The following is a 23,478-nucleotide window of genomic DNA, read 5'->3' as shown; positions in this document are numbered from 1 at the left end:
CCGTAAAGTAAGTGGGGCTGATGGTGGCGTCATTGTAACGACCCCAATGTGCGTCTCCTGCAAATCTTGGACTCATCTCTTATCAATTTGCCGCGCAACAGCTTAAGAGCTGCCACAGACCATTGCTGATATGGGAGGGACATAAAACAAAAGCACACAAAATCTACAGGGTGCCAAAAAACTTTCAGTGCCCCCCCCCCCCCCAACAAAAGAATGGAACAACACCTGAAGGCCTCATTATAGTTCCACATGCTGAACTCCCCATGCATTTTGTATGTGTGAGTGTGTAAGTGCATGAGATATTGAAGAGCAGTGCAGCCATATTGAAGAGGACCTCTCCCTGAACTCAGTTTTCTCTGCAGGCATGTTCACTAACAGCTGAGGCTAGCGGGGGTCCTGCCCTGCCGGCCCAGTCATTAGCTCCTCCACAGCACGCTCCCAAAGCTGCTCTGCTAATGGACGCCAAATAACCCAGCCAATCCCCTCCAACGCACACATACGGAACTCATATTCATACTACAATGGATGCATTGCTCCTTTGTTTTGCCATTCAAACAACTTGCATCCTCGTCATCTGCACAAACAACATCTGTCGTTTCCCTCTTTTTATTACAGAGCATTCCATTTCCATCACATACAGTAGAAAACACCTTTTTTTTTAACAATAATGTTGAGTGCTTAAATAGCAGTAACGTAAATGTAGCACAACAACTATGATATACACAGTTTATGTTACTTGGGTAAGAGGAAGTGGGGGTATGTTGTGATTTACACTTAGAGTGTTTGATGAAATGTTAGTCATTTGTATGCTGACTGTCTACAAACTGTGTAAGAATAAGATTATGCCTGGCACAACCTCACTCTTCATTGTCATATACACGGGTAATAGTAATGCATTCAGGAGGTATAAATAGGCTAATATGTTAAGACTTCTGTCATGTACAGCTTAGTTACAACTAAGAATTTCCAAATATGCCTATAAGTGACGGTTAACATATATTATCACAGTAAATACGGTTCTGTTTAAAACCTTCACAAAAATCAACATTACAACAGCATTTTCATGGTATAAAAAAATAAGTTACAAATCTGCATAAATAGTTTACACAAAAAACAGTTATAAAATATGTTGTATTTTCTGACATGGTTACACAAAACATTTTTTTTAACACCATTGGGTATTAAGAATATTTTCAGTTTGGTGCTTGTTAAAAAAACATTCATTTGAATTCATGATGCAAACAAACTTTTTAAAAAAATGTTAGTCCCATTCTCCACCACGTTTGGCTACAACAGTTCAGATATACAAAACTGAAGAGAAAAAATATGCAGCATCGTGAAGTTTTGTTTCCTTTTATCGCCACTTCACTCCCCCGTTCAGCGGAGACGGATGAAGAGCGTCCCCTCCCATATAGATAAACCTCCTATGCACAAGCATTTCCCCTTAAGTATCAAGTCCAAAGATGACTCCTTAGAGGCTGAGCACAAAGACAGGAGAGAAAGAGACAGAGAGGGAGAGAATGAGTGGTTCTCAGTGTGCCACGAGAGAGATTACAGTATGAGAGATGGTCTTTATCCTGGATGTTCAGAGCTGACTTCATTTGTAGATGCATTACACTGTGTATTTTAGAGCTTTTGCTGCACTGAACTACTGAGGTCAATTAATGGAATAATGAACAACTGCCAAATATGACCTCGTTTTTGAGTGAGACAAGGGAATGCCAAGGGGTCGTGGCTCCAAAATTAACTGGCTTCACGGTACATAGGAACCGTGAAACTGTAGGCGATAAGTAATCGTCTATGATGATGTTTCACCACGGTGGAGCCAGAGCTACGAGTAATACTGCAGATGCACGATTATTACCATACCATCGAGGCATCAGCATATTTTGATCTCCGTTAGAGCACAAAGAATATGAAAATTGAAAGCGTATGGTACAACAGTATAGACGCATGATGAGTTGAGCTATGAAGCAAGAATTATGCCGCAGCTCTGTGTTGTCTGCATACACAGACCAACTTTACTGTGAACTACAAAGCTGTGCACGGACAACGGATGTTGATTAAAGGAAATGATGCCGTTACATCAATGCATCACTCAGCTATCTTTTTTGCATCAGCCTACCCTTTTTGTGCATCCAGTGACTGCAACACTATGCAAATACTGCTCTTATTAAAAATACATATAATAATTACATTCAAAACTGAATTTAAGAACAAAAAGAAATCAGAAGAAAATAACCCAAAAGGCAAAATCCCTCGATATTTATACTCAAGAAGATATGTGTGCATGAAAAATTTTCAAATACAATAGTTGGATTACATTTATCTATTCCTATATACTTATAATGAGTAATTGTGGTGACAATACAGTATAGTATGACTTGTCGAGACAATACAGTATGAGGTTCTGTACTTTTTGTTAAGTATCCACTTCAAATTCTACTTTTGTTGTTAAACGTGTCGGCATCAATAACCAGGTCACATAACTTGTGCACTTACTGTAATTGATTAACACCAGTCTAACTGTTGGCTGCGAGCTACTACAAGACTGTGTTTCAGCCAAAGACACACACCGTTGTACTGTGTGTGTAGAATCCATATCTAAACGGACCTTTAAGTGTAAATCAATATATATTCTGATCTATATCTAACACACAGGATGCGTGGTTTCAGCTTACCTGCGCTTCAGCCGCTTTTGAGGAAGTGCTCTGAAAAGACAGGAAAAGTTTGTGAGGCCACTGTGCAAAAAAACCCAACATCTTACAATGTGATCATGTGTTAAGAGCTGATTTCAGTCCAGCAGGACTTATGACAAAGTGCAAGAATCTCAACATGGAAACATTGTTGAAACAATATAATCCTAGACTGCCACTACGTCAGTCTCTTCCTGCCATCCCATTCACATGTAGAGGGGTTCAAACACGCTGCTCTATTTACTGCCACAGGAACCAACCAGCTCATTTGTTTGGGGATTTCATGCATTAGGACAACCTTGACATAAACTGGCTGAGTGCTGACGGTTATATTCAACTATGAAACCAGAGTCCAGCAGCAGCCCCTGCAGTTACTGAGCCTTCAGGTCTAATTAAAATCAGCCAGCCTGCCTGTGTGCTGATCAGCACACTGGTGAGCCATATATCTCCGGTAAGATGACCACTCTTGTTATTTTAGGCACATTGTTCCTCTTTCTGGATTCATTTTCAGCCTTTTATGGTGCATCATAAAAGCCAACCTTGTTTTTTTTCATCTCAGTGATGAGCGAACCAAGTCCGCTCAGGATTCAAATAACACCATAGTTAATGTTTAGTGGAATGTGATAAACTTGAAGACAGAGCAAATATAAACAGTGGAGTTGCATTTGAATGCCAGCAAGACATTATTTTTCCTGGTTTAAAATCTGTAATTGTCAATATTTCTATTTTGTTTTATGCGTTTGTGATCTCTGAAAATCATGTTTGCAACTGCAGCTGACCTACTTGATCAGGTTGTACAGTGTAAAATGTTTTGTCTCATCACACGCACAGATGCACGCACAGAGAAACAAACAAAAAGTGTTTTCTCTGGACGGGCCTTTTTAATCTAATTGTTGAATACAGGAGTTGGTGCCACCTGGTGGAACAAAGTATTAAGGGCACACACACACACACACACACACACACACAGTAGTGGAGGGCAGTTGAAGCATTTTCAAACACTTTTTTGTGGCACCTAAATGCGGATTAGATAAGTCGTGTGTGTGTGTGTGTGTGTGTGTGTGTGTGTGTGTGTGTGTGTGTGTGTGTGTGTGTGTGTGTGTGTGTGTGTGTGTGTGTGTGCAAAGAGGCCACTGGTGTCGTCACACACTCACCTATAGATGTTCGGGTCTAGCAGCATGGCAGCGTCCTGCGGTAGCTGGGATAAGTGCACCACTTTAGACTTCAGCTGAGATCGCTCCGTTTCATTCACCCACACGTCAGGTAGTCTGTAAAACAACAACACACACACACACACAAAGAGAAAAGACATGTGGTCAGGGTTGAAGCGCTAACAAGAAAGAGGGAGAGAAAATGGGAGTAGAGTAGGAGTAAGGATGAATGGAAAGGGGTGAGAGGGATGGACAAAGAGCCTCATTGAGTCCAGCGCACATGTTAACACCTTCCTCTGAACACTGAGTATGTTTCCATAAGTAACGTGGCCTTGACCAAAGCACTGGGACCAACACAGGCACACGGACGGCGGGCACACACACACACACACACACACACACACACACACACACACACACACACACACACACACACACACACACACACACACACACACACACACACACACACACACACACACACACACACACACACACACACACACACACAGGACAGGAATTACTTAATTATCAAGTAACTTCTACACTTTATCTTCATAATTGCCATTTGTTCACTTGTGTGCACTTAAAAATCAAATGTGGGACAAGTGAAAGACTGTGTGTATTTCAGCGTGTTTTTGTGCATTCAAAATGATCCAACATTTGTCCACCCTTTTTAAGCTAGAGAGTAGGGGAGGTGTTGTCTTCAGAGATGGCCGCACATTCACATGTGCACATGATGTACTGTACTGCTCGGCTGCACCCCACTGTACCCTCATCAGTGTGATCCCCCTGTGAAAGGAGGGAGTGTGCGAGCGCTGGCACGGCAAGTCGAGGTGCAGTAGAAACAAAGAGCTTTGCGAGTCCACTGCGCCTCCCCTCCCTCCTGCAGCCCCCACCCCGTCTCCACCCCCAGCATTCCCCCCCGTCACTACGTGCGTCATCGCAGGAGCCCCCAGAGATGCAGACATACTCGCACGCACGCACGCACGCACGCACGCACGCACGCACGCACGCACGCACGCACGCACGCTCACTGCAGGCGGCAGTTAGGCAGGCAGGCAGCCACCCAGCCAAATCTCTCATTCACATGCCTAGTCAGGCCCATTCAGCGGGATGGTGTGCAGGTTGCACTTCACATGCATCACAGTCAGCGCAACTAGGTGCAGGTAAGAGACGGAGAACAAAAGGAGAAAGGTGAAAGAAAACTGACGAATGAAAAACTGAAAAAAACAGGGAGAAAAAAAAAAAGAAAAAAAGGAGTTGATAATGTTAATGTACAAAAGCTCACTTTAACAGAGATTTCACCTTCTGTTTATGGCATGATTAAGTTCTTAAAAGGTGGAGTCTGTGACATAGGATATTTTAGCAAATACTTTAAACTTCCACAGTTAATCCACAGTAGTGTACTTAAAATCTACCAATATCCTACCTGGGTACTTTAAATAATTCATAAAGAGTGAGACATAACAAAAATGTAAAAAAAAAAAGGAAGCAAACAAAAAACAACTACATGTTTTAGAAATAGGTTTAGAAAGCCATAGAAATAAAACAAAAGCTAAAATGAAGTATTTTGCTCATGCAAAGGTGTTGACTTTTAATATATGGGTGAGCACTAATGGGATAAAGAAATAGTTTTAATTAAGGTAAAAGCATTAAAAGGGTATTTAGTTAGGTCATTTCTAAAATGTATGATGATATACATTATATTAATTGATACGAACTAAATTAGTTACATTTTTTTCTTTTTTTTTTTTTTCATTCTGTCGTGCATGGTGAAAGTGTCCCTAGCCCCTTTAATGTTTGGAAGGGAAGAAAGAGGAAGTTGAGAAGAGGCAGCGACAAGACAAGAAACAGCTCCCTTCAAAGCAGCTTTAAAGTTTGGGTTAGTCTTGAGTTAGTGTCCTTGTGCAACCCAAACCTCAAATGACAGATGAGGACCCGCCGAGTGTTAAATATGCAGTAAACACTCATGTGTGTTGGTGTGTGAGCACGCTCATTTGCCCGATCCACTCCAGAGTCACTGCAAACATGTCAGAGCCAGTGTCCTGTGGTACTGATGAGTTATTATATTCGGATGGATTAAAGCACACAAAGAGGGCTGCACGGGGGGGGGGGGGGGGAGCATGTGACAAACATCTCATGCACACACATTTATACACCCAAGTGTTCATATCCCTCCCCCAAACGCACACACAAACAGATTTTCAAAGACATCTCCACCCGAAGACTCCACTCAGTCACACCAAGTTAAATAAAGACAAATGGATTTACTTTAATTTTCCAGAGACTGTTATTTGGCTTTCTTCTTTACGAGACAGAAATGTATATTGTGAGTGAGGCCTCTGCAGGGAGAGCTACTGCCAGAGTGAAGCCCAGCCTACCAGCCTGGATGGATGGATGGTGGGCTCCGGGCCTTGAAGCTCCAAGTGTTGACAGGAGCAATAAGTTCATAACAAAAACAGCAAAGTATATGTTTAATCGCTAACACACTAGATGGCTTTATATGGAACAGCAGGAAGGACTGTAAGAGTACAACGTCCTTATAAACTGCATCGTCAGAAGAGAGCCGGCTCAGAGAGCTGGGTCAGAGACGGCAAAGGTCATTGCTGCCTAAAGAGAGTGAGACGGCAGAATCACAGTACAGACACTTCACTATTGTTATTACACTCCCAAATGCCTTATGAATGGATGTAACTAATCTAAATATTTCTATAGTAGTGAGAAAGATGTATAAAGTGGATTGCCATGCTAATTCTGATTGAACCAAACTCATAGTTGACCATCACTATCAACCTCTCATCCTCCTCAGGGATAAACCCGAAGTTGTATCAGATGAATAAAGGGAGGAGCCGGATTATATTTGGCAAATTCATACCTTTTGATTGACGTCTATGTTTATATGACTGGTTTCTCTGTGTGCAACCCTTTAAACCTGATAGGAAGATTGTTTTATTACTATAACATAAAAGCAGTGGTTCCTCAATTGTAAACGTTACTACATTTATAACCTGCATTAGAGTGTCAAAGTGCAGTTTTGTTTCGTTTATTCTCTCTACTGTAAACCAGATATGCAACTGTTTATGGTGCAGAACAATATGACACTCACACTCATAATACGTTCAGTCATTCATGTACTGCTGTCCCTCCATCATCAAAAGATATGCACAAAGAAGCGAAAGCATTTTCACAGCTCCAATGGAAGCTGCTTCCCGACAATTAGTGTATTTAGAGATGCTTGATCTCTGACCCACTTCTTCACGCTGAATTACTGTTGCCAATTTGATGTGACGAAGTTTCCAGGATGTTTTTTCACCCTAGGGAGTTGGGGAGGTTTATATTATGAATACATACGATAGATAAAAGTCATATCATGGAATTTGATGCATTCTTTTCCAGCACAGCCATACGAGATTGAGGTTATATATATATATATATATATATATATATATATATATATATATATAATATTTATATTAAATAGAAATAACAATTTCAAACAGGTATTGTCTTATCAGCTTTACTTTCATTTGTTTAGGTTGAGGGAAATACAATTTTTTTTTCAAGTTTATACTTTTCCCCACTACATATAAATTTTATTTTGTTAATCTAGCTTGCATATTTTAATATTATTATGGAAATTTTGCCATATATCAAAAGGGCGAAAAACTTCCATTCACAAAAGCCCTACCATCTGGTGACAGTCTATGCAAATTTTGCTTTTTTTCATTGCCTTGTGAATATAAACGCAGTTACCAAACATCACAAACTAGCTAACAAAGGTTTAAGAGATAAAACCCATGTTGTGCATGAATGATAAGCACCGTGTAGTTTGTACAAAAATGATGTCCCAGCATGCATCCAGTGGCTCGAGGCGTTCACTGTCACTGACTGTGTATTTGTTATTTGGCGGCATTCAACAGCATGCAGAGGAATCCATTCATCCATCCATCAAAGATTAGACAGCAATTATGGTTCTCTTTTTCCCACCCACCCCCTCTTCCTCCTTAGCGAGCCGGTGGTGGTTCATGTTCAGAATGGTTCGTGTTAATCAGTTACTCATTAATCCAAATGGAGTTAATGAGTGTCGGTCAGAATGTGAATGGTTTTCTCCGACATTAATAAACATGACCTCCCACATTCACACGGCTAATCATTGACTGACAAACATACACGTACACACACACACACACACACACACGTACACACACACACAGTACAGCACTCGATGTTGAACTTGGTGTTTAGGGTCATGACACTTGATGGCTGACTAAATGACCACCATATTGTCCGTCAGATACGAGTGCATTACACTGAGCAGAAGGCTAAATATTAACTTGGACAAATTGACACTCACTACCAACCATGCATGTCTCAAAACAGTTTACAGGACACTAGATCCCTTCCCTGAGCAGCGATTGAATGCCTGTAAAGCTTTTGATTTCTCCACATGCTGAAGCGGTGTGAGTGAGGCTGTACTATCAGCAATTGCTGTCATTTGAAAAGTGTGCAGGGTGGTGTCGAGAAAAGGTTTAAATAGTGTGTGTATCTCCTCTAATTTCGCTGCAATCATTAGCATGTCCAGCTAACTAGCGGGGAACTGTCCGATTTTTAGGCTAAAGTTAGCAGCTCTTTCCAGCTCTTAAGTGAATTTTTTTAATGAACATCCCTGCAACCCAAAAAGCCACATGAAATACCTTGACTACCTCGACACTGCAACACAAGAACGCTTTCTCCTCATTTCCATGACTTCCATGTCAAGCATCAACTGATGAGGATACTGACATTTTGCCTGGGACTTGAGATTTTAGCCTTTTGCGTTTTTCGGATGATGTCGTGCATGTCGCCATAAATTGATCCCTTTGACAAGATTCTTGATTTAATTGTTAAAAATCACCGGTGGAGGTTTGAGCCAATTCATGGAGCTAATGTTAGCTTATTTAGCTAACTAGCTACAGCTGATAAAATCTGCCAAAAAATACATGCATACATCATTTACATACATTAATCTCCTGGTCAGCTTTATCTGTTGGGGGATAATAAAACCACCCTGACAGATAAAGATATCATTGTGTGTTCCCTCACCATCCCTCTATGGATCGGTTATGCTTATTAATGATCAGAGCAAGAACAAGAATCAGTAACATCGCAGACTTGCATGGACGGAGAATAAAAATAGCACCTCACTCTCTTTTTTTCCATCTTTCTGTTTACTCCCCATCATTCACTCTCTGTTTTCTTTCTGCCTTCCAATTCTCTCTCCCACAACCATTTTCTTCCTACTCCCATTTCTCACCTTCGTCCATTTTCTGTCTCCCCCATTCCTTCCCTCATCCATTCTGCCTCTATCCGTCTTTGAGTCTCAGTATTAATCTCCATCTGTGTCTCTCTGTTTGGAATTAATCTGAGGAGTCTTTCCTGATCACCAAAGTTCATCTTTCTCTTCTTTCCCTTTTTCTCTCATTATTTCTCAATGCACAAGATTAAACTCCCACACGCCGGGCGAGGAGGAGATAGCAGAGGTGGATCAGAGAGGGGAAAAAGGGAGGATGGGAAAAAGACTGAGAGAACAAGGGTTTAGCTACAGTATGTTCATCGGAAGCTGTCAGCTTCGATCTACTTCATGATGCATCATCTGGGTTTCTCTGCCCGGTGCCATCTTCGCCAAATCCATTTTTGTCTTTGTTGTTCATCCTCTTCTTTGTCTCTTTTGGCCTTGTTCTCCTCTCCTTTCCTCCTCCTCCTCCTCTCCCTTTACTCACCTCTTTTCCTGTTATGCTTACTTCTTTTCTCATCTCCCAACTCCTTCACCTTCTATTTCTCCTCTCTTTCACTCTTCCTCTCTCTGATCATACTCAGAGGCCGTGCAGTCAAGCCCTTTAATGAGAGTGTAGGACGTGTGGTGGGAGCTTCCCCTGAGCAAGAACCCTGCTGAATGTTACAGCGTTCTGTGAAGCTCTCTCTCTCTCTATGAGACGGATCCATTTCCAAAGCACAGTCCCCAACCTGCTCGCCCTTCTGCCAAATTGCTTAAGGGGCTTAAGTGGTGCCAAGGTTCACCTTCCCTTAAACAGGGTATTCATCTAAAAACGTATTGGGGAGCCACAAAAAAAAAAAAATCAAATAACTTTAAGTGCTGAACCAACCTTCAAAAAGACACTTCAGTGGACAAATTGAAGGCTTGTCTGAGTGAGACCAAGCCAAGCAGATGGTACAGAATCAGCGCCACAACCAGAGAGAGACAGAGACTTTTACATCACAACACTGAGTGAGGGTGCTGGCTGATAATCACGGCTGATGCCCTCAGCTCCCTTTGAGGAGAGCCCCTGGACTACAAGATGAGGTGCTATAAGGGGACTATAAGGCGACCTGGAATCCTGACACTGGGAGATCTCCACAACAAGTATTGGATCAGCCAACAGAGGTAGGTTGGGAAGATTTATAGCAAGCCCTGACGTAGAGGAAGGCCACCATGTCGTGTGCACAACTGGATGGAAAAGAGAGTCGTAAAACTATCAGAGAGATACGTATACATTGTCGATGTTCACTTGTACATGCGCGCGACTCCTGCTGCTCCAAAAGGAAATGTTTGTGTGAATGGCCCAGACTTTACATGGTAAGCAATGTGCATGAGATTTGTAAATGTGCTGTTGTGGTGCCTGTTTGTAGATCAGTGACATTTTATATCTATAAATCTCAAAGTGTTTATGGACACATATCTGTCGTGCAAACAAACCCTTTACCTCCATATACAGAACAGTATTTCAAATCTACCTTAACCAGTTTCCCAATAGGAATAGAGCTACAATGAATAACTTTGGCAGGTATTGGGTCATTTTGCAAATTGACTCAGAAGTATCCGCTATGCTATGCAGTTCACTACAAGAGCAAAAGGTGCACAACTTGCAAAAGTTTCTATTATTAAGAACCAGTATTGGGTCCAATATTGGGCTCATTTATTCATACTTGTTAAACTACCCCCAATACCACTACGGCAACGTGACGGTAAACTCTTGTCAGTTTAGCCTAATAAGCTGGACACCTGCAATGATAACCTGATCCTTTGACAGTGAACTGGTATCTGCACTTTCATTCATGCGTTTTATCATTATGATTATTTGTTATCTGCACCTCTATTTGTCATATATTTTTCTATTTTCTCAATTTTTTTAATTCTATGTTAGCTGTGGTGAAGGTGTATGGGGATGTACAGGATTATGCATGGGACCTTTTACTCACATGTCCTCAGGTGTCCAATGTAGGAGGACCTTCACCTTGCCAGACCCCTCTTTCCTTTTGGCCACCACCTGCACAGGGACAATCAAGCAAAAACTCAAGCTGAGCAATAAAAGGACACAATAAGTGCTAAGAGCCAAAGAAAATGACTTCTCCTGTCCTCATGCTGTCAGTTTGTCGCTGCCGCACCGTTGGCATCCGGCCCATGCATAGCCGAGGAACCTCTAATCAGCTTCACCAATGGAAAGTAACCGCCGAAGATAGACACAGACATATAATTTAACCTACATTTTATGGTTAATTCCAGGACAGTTTACAAGCTTCAGATTAGCATAAATGTGTTGGGTTTGGCTCCTATTGCAGCATTCTCTCTCGTCTGTGGAGAACAGGCTTCAAAGACATGCCCCCATCCTGGCCCCATCTCTCCGACGAATAATGAGGCTACATGCTTCAAACATCTCACCCAGTGATACAGTGGCTGATCATTACACTAATAAGCTTTGTGAGCACTCTTAATAATGCATGCAAGAGCTCAGTGAGATTCAAATTTATATATCCCACATTCCCCTGCAACACAGTGTAAGACAGAGAAATTAAAATCCTAAGCATCTAGACTTCACTGAGAACTGCTTATCGCGGCTGACATTCTTGAGAGCAAAGAAGATGGACAAGGGCTACACAAGGAGCAGTTATCACTGTAAACAAGTCACTGGTGCTGACATAATCCACCACAGCAGACACTTCAACGCTTTAGACAGGAGTAAGTCTGATGACTGTCTAACATTTGCTGCAGTAACATTATAAGTTGTGTTCATTTTATCGGTGTTCCGTCACCTGGATTAACTAGGAAAGACCGAACCTGCCCAAACAACCACAAATATCCAAGTATTTCTTCTTGTGAAAATACAGTTGAGACAATATCCAACTTCCTACATAGTTGGCCCTTTTCATGCATACCATTTCATCCATCATGCTGTGTTGGTTTATAGTAAAAGCTCATCTGGAATTCACAGAAACACTGTCAGTAGGGGAAAGTAAAGCTAGAAAAATAACCAGGAGTGTCAAAAATAGCCAGAGATACAACCTCTTGCGTCAATTGGCTTTTTTTGTTTGTTAGGAATGTCTATTTTTAGGAAGGGGAATGAGCTCATATGTGAAGAACTTCGCTTACGCACATAAATATCTGAAATGATTTCTGTGACTCTGGGGAATGGCTGCGGCATTGATGGAAACTGGTTTGAGGACAGGAGGGACGAGGCTCCACCGAGAGGACACACACAGATACAGACACAGAGACCTAGAATCCATCTCATCTTCATCTTACAGCCTTTCTTGTCTTCCCACTTTGAGCAAAAACTTTTGAACTTTATCTTTATTTATCTCCCTGATCTTACAATTTTGCCTTTTTTTTTCCAATGCTGGTCCATGTTTTTGTCTTCTGTCTAGCACAAAGCAAAACAGTATGTTAGTCATCTCTTCCGTACTTTCTAAACTGTTAGAAAATATCCTCCTCTAATGTTGCCGTGAGTAACAGAGGGGCATGAAGAGGTGTGCAAAGCTGTAGTCTGACACTGACACATTTAGCTATACTTTGATCACCTTTTTGTAAGAAAGATTTTGGCTCTGCTAGCAGATATTAATTTTGTTGTTGTTGGCTTGTTGCCTTAATTTTTGTCTGTGAAAAGCTTGGCAAACAGCAGCCAAGTTGGCGAATCAACGCTGTTGTTGCCTCTCGTCTGTAATATAATGTTCAAGCGTAAAACTCTTAAGAATGGAAAAAGAAAACAAGATTGCCGAGCAACACAGCAGCAACAGCTTCACGGAGGAAACAGTAAAATGACTTGAGCTTCTCACACTTAAATATTTGCTGCATTTTATATTTACAAACAAAGATTCTGTAAATCTCCACTTAGTTTGCTGCCTTTTCTTCCAATGTCTCTTGTGCCCATTACACCATATGAAGAATCACAAAAGTTTGTATTACTCCCTCAGCACTACAACGATTACAAATCTGAAGCTTTTTATTCATCTACTAACTTTTTTAGGAGAGTTTAAATATGCCATTATAAATAACATTTCATATGTAAATACATTAAGTTTTTTAATGACTCTTTTAAACTGTTGTGTTGTTTGACTGTATATACACAAACACTTTAGTACAATTATTGTGTATTCTGCTTGATGTAATTCATTGCATTTGATATTTTAAATTCATTAATTGAAAAATCCTGTCACTCTTTACTGTTAAATAAAAGTAACAATAATCTTTAGAGAACAGGCCAACAGGTGCTGACGTCTGTTAACCTGCCAATCAAAACGGATATTCCTTGTTCTTGTTTTTTTATTGAGATTAAATTGAATTGCTATTAGAGACCCCACTTTGACGTTTCCAAATCAATCTTTGTAAATAAATAAAAACTCCTTCCCAGCTTATCGGAGCATTAGTCTTGCCTCATAAATTAACATTGTCATTGCATTGTGTTCTTGTTTATCTCCCTCTGCCTTTATCTACTGGCTTCCCACCAGGACTTGGCCGGCTACTGCTGCTTCACGATGGACCCACACGAAGAAGAGTAAACTTCTCAGAGTCGACATCAGCCCGGCTGCAGCACGAGCCTGAGTCCTGTGCTGGCTGCAAAGGGCCCTAGAGTAAATGTCTCAGGGCTAAGACTGCGTGCACCAGCAGCTGCTGCTTCACTGCCCTTTTAATTAAAAATGCATAGCTTTTAACCTGTGGCCCCCGGCTACTCACAGCACCAGGTTAATGATCACAAGCTCCGGCTACACTTGAACAGGCCATGACCATGTATGTAAAGCCTGAAGATGAATAAGTGGGCTTGTGTTTAAGCAGCATGAAGTGATTTGTGAGCAGAGTGGTTTGATGATGGCAGTTTGTGCTTTAAGGGACAGATCTTAATCCTCTATAGACCCAAGAGAGGGAGGTAAGAAAAGAGCAAGGAGGAAATGGGGAGTGAACATTAGTGAGGCTCCAAAAGAAGGCAGGGAAAACCGCAGGACCAGAGCCGGGGGAGGGCCGGCCTGCTAAAGCCGGGTGCCTGTCTAGTTTCTGGGGGTCAAGCTGTGGATGACGCAGTTTGGCGGAATAACAAAAATATATCCCATCATAAACATGGCTGAGCGGCTCTGGCATGTCGGCAGGCCCACTGGCCAAACTCCACAGAACCCCCACAGCTCTACTCCATCTCCCCAGGCCTGGGAGGGTCCGCTGGGGCCCCGGGGTCTGACGCAGCGCCACGGTCCTTCTCCACCACAATCCTCCCGGGATCAGAGGGAAGGAGAATGTATGCCCAACTGGCCAGATCTCCTTCCGATTCCATGACCCTGAACTTCACTTAACCCCTTTTTGCTTGTCCTTTCTCTCCAAGTCTCTGTTTCTCTCCCTTCCCCTGGCTGACTCTTCCTCCCTCTCAGTCTGTGTCCAAATATGTGGTTACCTCTCTTAACCTCTTCCCAAGCTTTATCTTCTTTTTTTTTTTTTTTTTTTTTTTTTTCGGGGCTTTTCTTTTAAAATTCTTGGCTGCTGGTGAGCAGCTGAGGTTTGCAGGGAGCAGAGCAAAGGAGAAAAGAGTTGAAAGGGACTGAGAGCAGACAAATACTGTAGTGAATAGCACCAGTGTCAACACTCTAATAACACTTTAACGGGAACAGAAGCATTGACAGTGAGTTGCACATTTTTTTTAGAAATGCTGGAATTATTTGCAGTGGGAATTCCTTTTAATGGGAAAGAGATGCATGAAGTGGCTTCATAGCTTTCTATTAGCATGATGTAAATGTACATTTATGCATTAGAGACACACGTAATACCTGCAGGTCTATTTACATCATCTGTAAGCTTGTGGGCATCACATATACATATACACAAACACATACACACACACTTTCAATTGTATTTCAATAAATAATATTCAAAAAAGTATTTGAGTAAAGTTTAAACTACCGGAGCTTCATTATCAATAATATAACAATTTACGGACTTTGCATCAGTAAACTTAAATCATTTTGACAATATGATCTTGTATGGTTATTTTTTCTGGTAATTTCTGTTGTACAAATGTATGATTCCACAAGCAATCTGCACTTAAAATCCATTAATGAAGTTATTGAAGTTTTCTTTTACACAAATTAAGAAATAGATCTCATGTAACAGTGGATCCCTGTTCTTTGATTTGCTTTGTTACATGATTTTGCACACTTGCCATATTGTGATATTGACATCAGAAAATATCCTTAATTTAATCATTATCATTTCAATATTATTTACCAAACCTGTAAAATACCCTCCTCCCTCTGTATGTATGTTTGTGTCTTCAAATGTAGAGTAGGTGGTTTGAATTACATGTGTAGTGCTCTATGAGCTGTTTTCACTTTTCTTTAAAGGAGAAAATGTAGATTCTGAGCACACTAATTGTTTGAAATAGGTTAGCTGGAGGTAGCACGCTATAATAGTACAGCACATTAAATGTATAATCTATATATGCGTTAAAAAAACGAGTGCTAGAAAAAGACAATACAGGCAAAATTTCTGCTCTGAAGTTCCCAGTGGAAACAGATTCATTGTCACAGACTAAGAGTACATTTCTATATGAATATGGGAGTTTGTGCTCAGAAAGAGCAGATGATGACCCTTTCATTTTTCCATCGTCATGTAATGTGGGGGTCATGAACAGGGGATAGAGTGCCCCCTAGTGGAACTGTACAAGAAAAGCAGTCGTTCAAAAAAAAAAAAAAATCTGTCATTCACGTCTAAGATGTCTTCATGGTTAACCTCCCTCAATAATTCCTCCACTCTTTGAAGCCGATGTCAGTGAGAAAAGGACAATCTTTCACAGGAAACATTGTTTTTTTTCCTGTGAGTGCTCATACGTGCCCCTCAACAGAAAGGTGCAAAGGCATTTTAGAGCTCATTAATAATGTATCACGCACCGGGCTCAGAATGGACCAAACACCGTACAGAAAAACAATCCAATTGTCTTTCCTGTGAAGCGCGATTCACAGAAAAACAACGTCAAGCCTTGGGGCGATGCACAAGGTTCACTTCAAGTGCACTCAGAAAAAACCTGCAGTGATAGGAGGCAGATTCGCAAATAGTGGTTCTTTCACGCCCCCTGTTGTCTGATAGTAAAACACCACCTAATAAAAAAGTTTTAAAAAAAAACAAAACCTAAAAAAAGGTGAATAAATGTGAAACTATTATTTGTTAAATGAAAAGGCAGGTTTTCTTTTTACTATACATAAGATGGATTCAAATTTAAACCTAAACATGGTAAGTACCAACAATATACTTATACATATATTTTCAACAATGCCTCAATAGAGATCAATTGATTCTTTCTTTTGTCTGCTGAATATTGTTGAATATTTGTTATGTCAGTGTCTATGGAGCCCTCTGCTACCATATTATTTATATCACTCATTGACCTTTCAATATATATATATATAGATGTTGAGATTATATTTTTTACAAAATAAGTCCTTTTTAAACAGAATCCTCATTGTGTCAGGATATTGTGAGTCTCTGTGATGTGGATTTTTCCAATATAACATTTTAATAAAATTAAAAGTCAACTGTTTAGACCTTTCTTACTTGAAGTAGCCTTAAACTCAATAAATAAAAATTGTATTCATCTTTATCGCAAGTCAATTTTCTGATGATGGGCCCATGCAAGTGTGTAATGTTAAATCCTAAATAAGCAGTTTTCATATTTTGATGTCTTGGGTTAAATTCTGTTCATGCTGATTAAGGATCAGGAAATAGCATATTTATTATTTCTGCCAACATTTGGCACAGATGTCCTTGTCTCGGATTCCCCTCAGCTACATGGTGTAGTTGAACCCATTCAAATGGAAACAGGTAGCCAGAGGCCATCAATACAAGACATAGAAAAGTAGTGAAGCTGCACACGGACTCACCGTGCTGTTGAAGACCACACTGTGGCCGTTGCCCACACTTTCGATGTGAGTGGCGAGGTTAAGACAGATGGCCCTGTGACGAATAGCATCCATGGTTTGGGCATCAAAGAAGTCGTGGGGCCTCGCTGGAGGAGGAAAAACAGATTCATATGAGAGCAGAGTCAAGCAAGCATAACATCAGGACTCCCACTGTGATCCGATATAGAAAGACTTAAAAAAAACAAGAATTGTTATATAACCAGAACTACATCAGAACCATCTCATGACTAAAAAATGTAAATCCTTTTTGATTTCTAAATGTTGCTTCGCAGCGACAGAGATGGCCAGAGGTACTGAAGAAATAGGTACAACACTCCACTGCAAACTGTGGCAGTGATACTTATGGTTTAGTGCTCTGAATACGTGCTTCACTGCACATATTCAGTTTTAAGAAAATATATTTATTCAGGATTTGGGGCTGAGGTCAATGCTAAGCACTTTGTAACACCTCTTACAAGTTTTGCTAGATTGAATTGTCCTTATTGCTGAGTGTTTAGCCATGTCCAGAGACTAAAGCCCAGAGGACACATAGTTTTAGTTGGATAAATAATATTCCAAACATCAGCTTTATCCCTGCTGCCCAACATGTTGCTTAAGACTCAATGGATACACATTTGGCTTCACAATAATATTGTTTGCAACTGTTCCCTCACGCAAAAAAGCAACAATCATCAATCGACAGGAAGTGAATAATGCAAGAGTATTAACCTCAAGAAAGCAACTGATTAGCAGCCAGTTCACTCTAGTATGAAACAACTTTTTTGATGAAATATTATGTTACATTATCATCTGATTGTAGTGGAGTGGCAAGCTCTACCCAGACCTATTTAAAAGGTCTGCAAGCCTGAGTTTATTTGGTGCTGGGCTAGGGCTGGAGTTTTTCTGGACTCTTTCTAATTCAAAGACACTTTGACATTTGACATCTCAGAGTTGTTTTTAAACAGCAAGAACAATCACTCTAAACACAATGTCTTATGATTTGTCTAGCATTATATTTTCTGGCAGCATGTCTTGTGAATGAAATGTCTTTTGGCATTCAACCATCAACCGTCAGATTACAAGAGTGTCCTTGAATACACCACTAAGGAGTTTTAAAAAGGGTTACTTTTCCACCTGGATTACAATCCATACGTGAAAGTCTTAAACAAAAAAAGTTAACTGAGAAGGTTCACTACCTGGGGAAAGTTTTGAGTCTAGGATAGTTGATGCTGATTTTGTTAAATGAATGTAACTAATGGCTATCTGGAAGGAAATCAATCGAAATGTGATGCTTGGGAAAACAGGTGGCAATAACTTCAAGTATGTTGTTGCTAATGGTCTGAAATATACAAAACCACTGGTGTGGTCTCTTAATGACCATATAAATGTTAAATTAAAATTGTAAAACTCCAAGTAATGTGAGATATGGAGGGAACTGCAACATTGTAGCTGTATGTAATGTAATAAATAAAATATTATACTTTCACTTCACACACATTATGACTGTAAAAACTATGATTTCTTGGATCCCAAGACAAGAAGAGGCCCACAAGTTAAAAAAAGGACAACGTTTGTATAATATAGACACAGGCCATAGGAGTCAAAACGTTCTACCAGGGAGCTATGGAACACTAGAACGCTGATAAAAACTATGCAAATAGACTAAAAAGTTGTTCTCTGAAATGCAGAGCACTGCCTTGGAGAGAATCTGTCTAGCTGGCACAAGCGTCTGTTCCAGTTTATGTGCGTGATGTCCAGCTCCAGCCTCTCCAAAAAAAAGAGAGGTTAGAAGCGACAAACATCCGTTTCAGCACAACAAACATGGCAGTACCTAAAAAAATGTGTTCACTTTGAAATTCTTATCGATTAAGAAAAGAGGGAACTTACAAGGAGAAACATTTTGAATTAAGGTTAGTTTGAGTGCCTGTTAGGTACGTACGTAGGGAGCACCTGCGTTTGTTCTTGAGTTTCTTCCTCTTGTTGAGTCCGGCCTTGGAGGGCGACTCCTCCTTGAGTTTGGACTGGCTGGACATTTTGGAGGAGCTCTGCTGGCTGAAGTGGCTGGGGACGTGGCGAGCTAACCCTCCTTGGGAAGCAAAGCTGGCGTTGCAGCCACCAACTACACACTGCAGCAGAGCACAAAAACAAAGGGCATTTGGTATATTTGCCACTGAGCAGGCTCTGCAACCAGTCTTCTATATAACTGAAGCTAAATTGATGACTCAGTTTATATGCTGATACTACAAATATTACCCATAAACAGAATATTATCAAATAGCAAAGTTCACTGATTATGAGAATGTAGAGAACCAGCTGCAGACGTGCACTGTATTTGATTAACCATTTTTTTTTACCTTGAAGGGCTTGTCTCCACTGTGGGTCAGCATGTGTCTCTGGAGCCAACTCTGACTGGTGGAGGGTGTGTTGTACACTTTACAACCCTTCCATAGACACACAAACACCTGAGGGAGGTGAGAGAGAGACATGAAGAGAGGAGAAAATTATCAAAAACAGAGAGAGAAAGAGGGACCATGACTGCTGTGAGCGGGTTTATTGGACAGACAGACAGACAAAGAGAGAGTTATTATCTATCTATATATATATATATATATATATATATATATATATATATATATATATATATAGTCATATAGTCTGTGGACTTTCTTGAATGCAGACTACAGGCGGAAGAGGTTCAAGTGTTTTCTGGTATCTGTTTTGTCTTAGTCAGGAAATGGAAAATTTCAACATGTGACTGTGAACCTAAATCAACATGTTACATTATCACACATTTTTGCATTGCACCCGTTATCAAAACTTTGAATAATCACTCATTCTTTTGTCCATATTTTGCAAATTCCATCATCTTCATTTTTAAACACTGTACAGCTCTCGCTTTTTTGACTTTTTCAGCATTTAGTTTTTGTTTGGTTCCATTATTATGTTTAATCAAATTCATTGTATGTGAAAACCTACTTGGTAATAAACCTGTTTTTGCTACTGACCATCACAGATGATTCATAAAACAACAAAAATACTGTTTACCACATTTGTATTCATAAAGGTATTTTCTCAGTGCGTACTGAGTAATGATACTGCCAGTTATCAAGCAATGGATAAAACTTTGTCAGTTCACACACAGTATTAAACAAAACAATTATCACATACTGTACCTCTAATGTTATCTGGCCTTTTTATATGTTTTCCAGGTTTTAAGATATCTGTCTCTAATATTTCTCAATTCCAATAAAGTAAATACGAATCTAATTCCATTTGAGTGTTCAAAACATTGACAAACTATATTTGAAAAAGTTCAACAGCAACATCTCTTTGCAAAAAAAAAAGTGTCCCTGTCGTGTCCCTGATAATTCACAGAACACACAGTGAACAGTTGAGTGTGAGTCTTTCAGTAGAAAGTAGTTTAAATGCCTACAGCTTTTTGAACAAACCCTTTAATAATCAAAAGGTTGCATTTGCAGCAATTCATTCAACTCTGTCTTGGGTGTCTGCCTGGACTGTCAACGTTAAGTTAAACAGGACAATATCTTTCTTTGGCTACCTCTCAGACAGAAAAAAGGAGATCAACATGAAGTTTGTGCAAAAGTTCAAAGTCTACTGACCCCTCCTCTCTGTCCATCCACATGGATGCCTCTGATGTGTTCTGCCAGGTCAGGACTGGAGTTGAAGCACTGCGGACAGAGGTCCCAGCAGCAGGGGTACGCCACTGTCTTAGCCCCGGAGGAGCTGACGCTGCTCTGTCCGTTCATCATGGCAGGGGTGGAGCGCCCACTCGACACTGTGCTCTCCATCTCCATCAGGGTACTGCTGATACTGAGAGAGGGGAGGGTGGGTTGGTAGAGAGAGAGAGAGAGAGAGAGAGACAGATATGAATAAGGAGGAACACAGTCCCATTGTTATAAAACATGGGTGCTAAGGCCATCGAGAATATCGTCATAGTTTAGATGAGGCTTTGCAGAGCCGTGAAGAACAGGTGCGGATGTTTCAAGCCACATTAGATAGTTACTAAGCGTGAGAGCCTTCAGGCTGCAAGTGATTTTCCATGCATGCCACTTTCATCACTCATGTCAAATCAATTATACCAATGCATCCTAGGACTAGATTATTAACTTACTGTGCTGTCAACGTCACAAAAGGGCTCAGTCATCACTCATTCCACTAGACACTACTACTTGATATTTGGGCTGCAGTTTCATTAATTGGATCAGTAGAATTACTGGATTTTCTTTGAGTGTTTGTTCTTCTCTGTGCATCATTTTGCTTGTACAGAGTAACACAGTCATGGTCCAATATGTTATTCTACTCAAGTGTGATGGGACAATCTGAAACCTGCTCCACAAATATGCTGAATATGTGCTTTTGAGTGAAGTTTGACCAGCAGAGAAAGTTTAGAAATGTATACTTTTGTATGATTGCAGATACAGAGACTCTGGAATGTCCAATGAGGAAAAAGGAAAATATGTACAGTACCAGTCAAAAGTTTGGAAACACCTTCTCATTCAATGGTTTTTCTTTTTTTTTTATACATTGTAGATTAATATTGAAGACATCCAAACTATGAAGGAACACATATGGAATTATGTGGTAAACAAACAAATGCTCAACAAACCAGAATATGTTTTATATTTTACATTCTTCAAAGTAGTTGAATGAGAAGGTGTGTCCAAACTTTTGACTGGTACTGTACATTTTTAATAACTATCCATGCAGAGTATTTTAACATGCTTCTAAAACAAGCAAGAGTCTTTATATTACTAAATAATATGATTAGTACAAATGGAAATAAATGAGACTTTGAGAGTTAATTAGCCAATTGACACTCATCCACACTCAGCTGTCATTCCACCGACCTGTCCTCCGAGTCCATGCGGCTCAGCGGTTCACCATCCGAGGATGACATCTCCACGCTCGGCCGCCTCTTGTCGTCCGGCTCCCCGCCCCCGCCGCCGGGTTTCTCCCCGTCTTCACTCACTGTCTTGCTCTTCATCCCTGCACACCTTTGGCTGCCCTCTCCCGGTTCCTCCTTCAATGCATTATCGGTTGCATGTTCGTGCTTTCCTTCCACCGGGCTTTCCCGTAACTCCATCTTTAGCTCCGGTTCTGCAGGAGCGGCTGTCTCCTCCTGGGTCACCGCCTCGCTCGCGGCCTTCTCCGTCGCAGCAGCGGGCTCCTCTCCGCCGGCCTCCGCCTCCGCCTCCTCCGCCTCCACCTCTTCCATTTTCGGTTCTACGCTGCTGCTCGGCTCCTCCGTGTCCGCTCCGGTGGGGCCGCTGTCTTTCTCCTTACCGTCGGAGTCGTTCGTGTCTGCAGACGGTGCATTCTCAGCAGTCAGCACGGTGGTTTCCTCCGTCGCCGCGGCAGCCATTTCAGCGGCGTACGTGCCGTGAGACACCGTAGGTAGAGAGTTTTTTACCCGTGGCACCGACGGACGGCTGACTGCAGAAGAAGGGCGGGGCCACGTCACAGCGTCTGCTCTCTGATTGGTCAACTCTGACGTTGGCATTTAAACTTTCCATGTGTTTCCGAAATCACACAGCTTCTTTTAAATATGGAAGCCTGCGTTTACTACAGTTTAAGGTTGAGTTTTACTTTATACTTTAACACATGTTTTAATGAAAAATAAGTTCTGGGTTCACAGGTTTTTTTAGTATTATCCAGCAGGACCACTTCTGGGGAAAAACTTGCAAAGAATCTGAACCTAAATCAATTTATGAACATCTTTTCAACATTTTTAACTCCTAAATGGCTCCTTTGAATATTTAAATACACTAACATTTGTAATAGTTGTTTAATACTAACCCAAACAATGCCCAAGAGCAAATTTCCCCCAAGAGCCCCAAAATAAGTTATTGTCATGGCTATAGTTTTTTTCTGTCTGTAAATATTATATTTCAGTTATTGTGTTTTTCTACTGCTTTTTTTATTGCTTATTTATATTTTTATTTTTTTATTTTATTTTTTTTTTTATCTTGTCTTTCTTTACTATGTCTCTTGTGTGCACTTTACTCTATGCTGCTGTAAACCTGCAAATTTCCCCGCTGCGGGACTAATAAAGGATTATCTTATCTTATCTTATCACTCATTCCACTAGTCACTACTACTTGTTACCATTTCTGGTCCAATAATGTGGCTGCAGTTTCATTAATTGGATCAGTAGAATTACTGGATTTTCTTTGAGTGTTTGTTCTTCTCTGTGCATCAGAGTAACAACTAGTTGGGAACACAGTCATGGTCCAATATGTTATTCTACTCAAGTGTGATGGGACAATCTGAACAAATGCTCCACAAATATGCTGAATATGTGCTTTTGAGTGAAGCTGGACCAGCAGTCAAAAGTTTGGACACACCTTCTCATTCAACTACTTTGAAGAATCTAAAATATAAAACATCCTGGTGTGTTGAGCATTTGTTTGTTTACCACATAATTC

The 23,478-nt window shown here is 40.7% G+C and overlaps 1 protein-coding gene across 1 annotated transcript; it reads right to left on the bottom strand.

Annotated features, from left to right (window-relative positions):
* Positions 1-504: 504 nt before the first annotated feature.
* LOC129108679 (zinc finger protein aebp2-like) lies at positions 505-22,514 on the bottom strand. Its single transcript, XM_054620567.1, has 9 exons — positions 21,901-22,514; positions 20,653-20,863; positions 19,387-19,494; positions 18,972-19,158; positions 17,015-17,139; positions 11,087-11,154; positions 3,851-3,964; positions 2,682-2,711; positions 505-1,478 (listed from the first exon to the last, which is right to left on the bottom strand). The coding sequence occupies exons 1-9, from the start codon at positions 22,413-22,415 to the stop codon at positions 1,472-1,474; spliced, it is 1,365 nt and encodes a 454-aa protein (XP_054476542.1). The 5' UTR covers positions 22,416-22,514; the 3' UTR covers positions 505-1,471.
* Positions 22,515-23,478: the final 964 nt, after the last annotated feature.

The sequence above is a fragment of the Anoplopoma fimbria genome, chromosome 19 (genome assembly GCF_027596085.1).
Source record: "Anoplopoma fimbria isolate UVic2021 breed Golden Eagle Sablefish chromosome 19, Afim_UVic_2022, whole genome shotgun sequence".
Classification (NCBI taxonomy): domain Eukaryota; kingdom Metazoa; phylum Chordata; class Actinopteri; order Perciformes; family Anoplopomatidae; genus Anoplopoma; species Anoplopoma fimbria.
The sequence above is the reverse complement of the archived record's forward strand: the minus strand, read 5'-3'. Positions and strand labels throughout refer to the sequence as shown.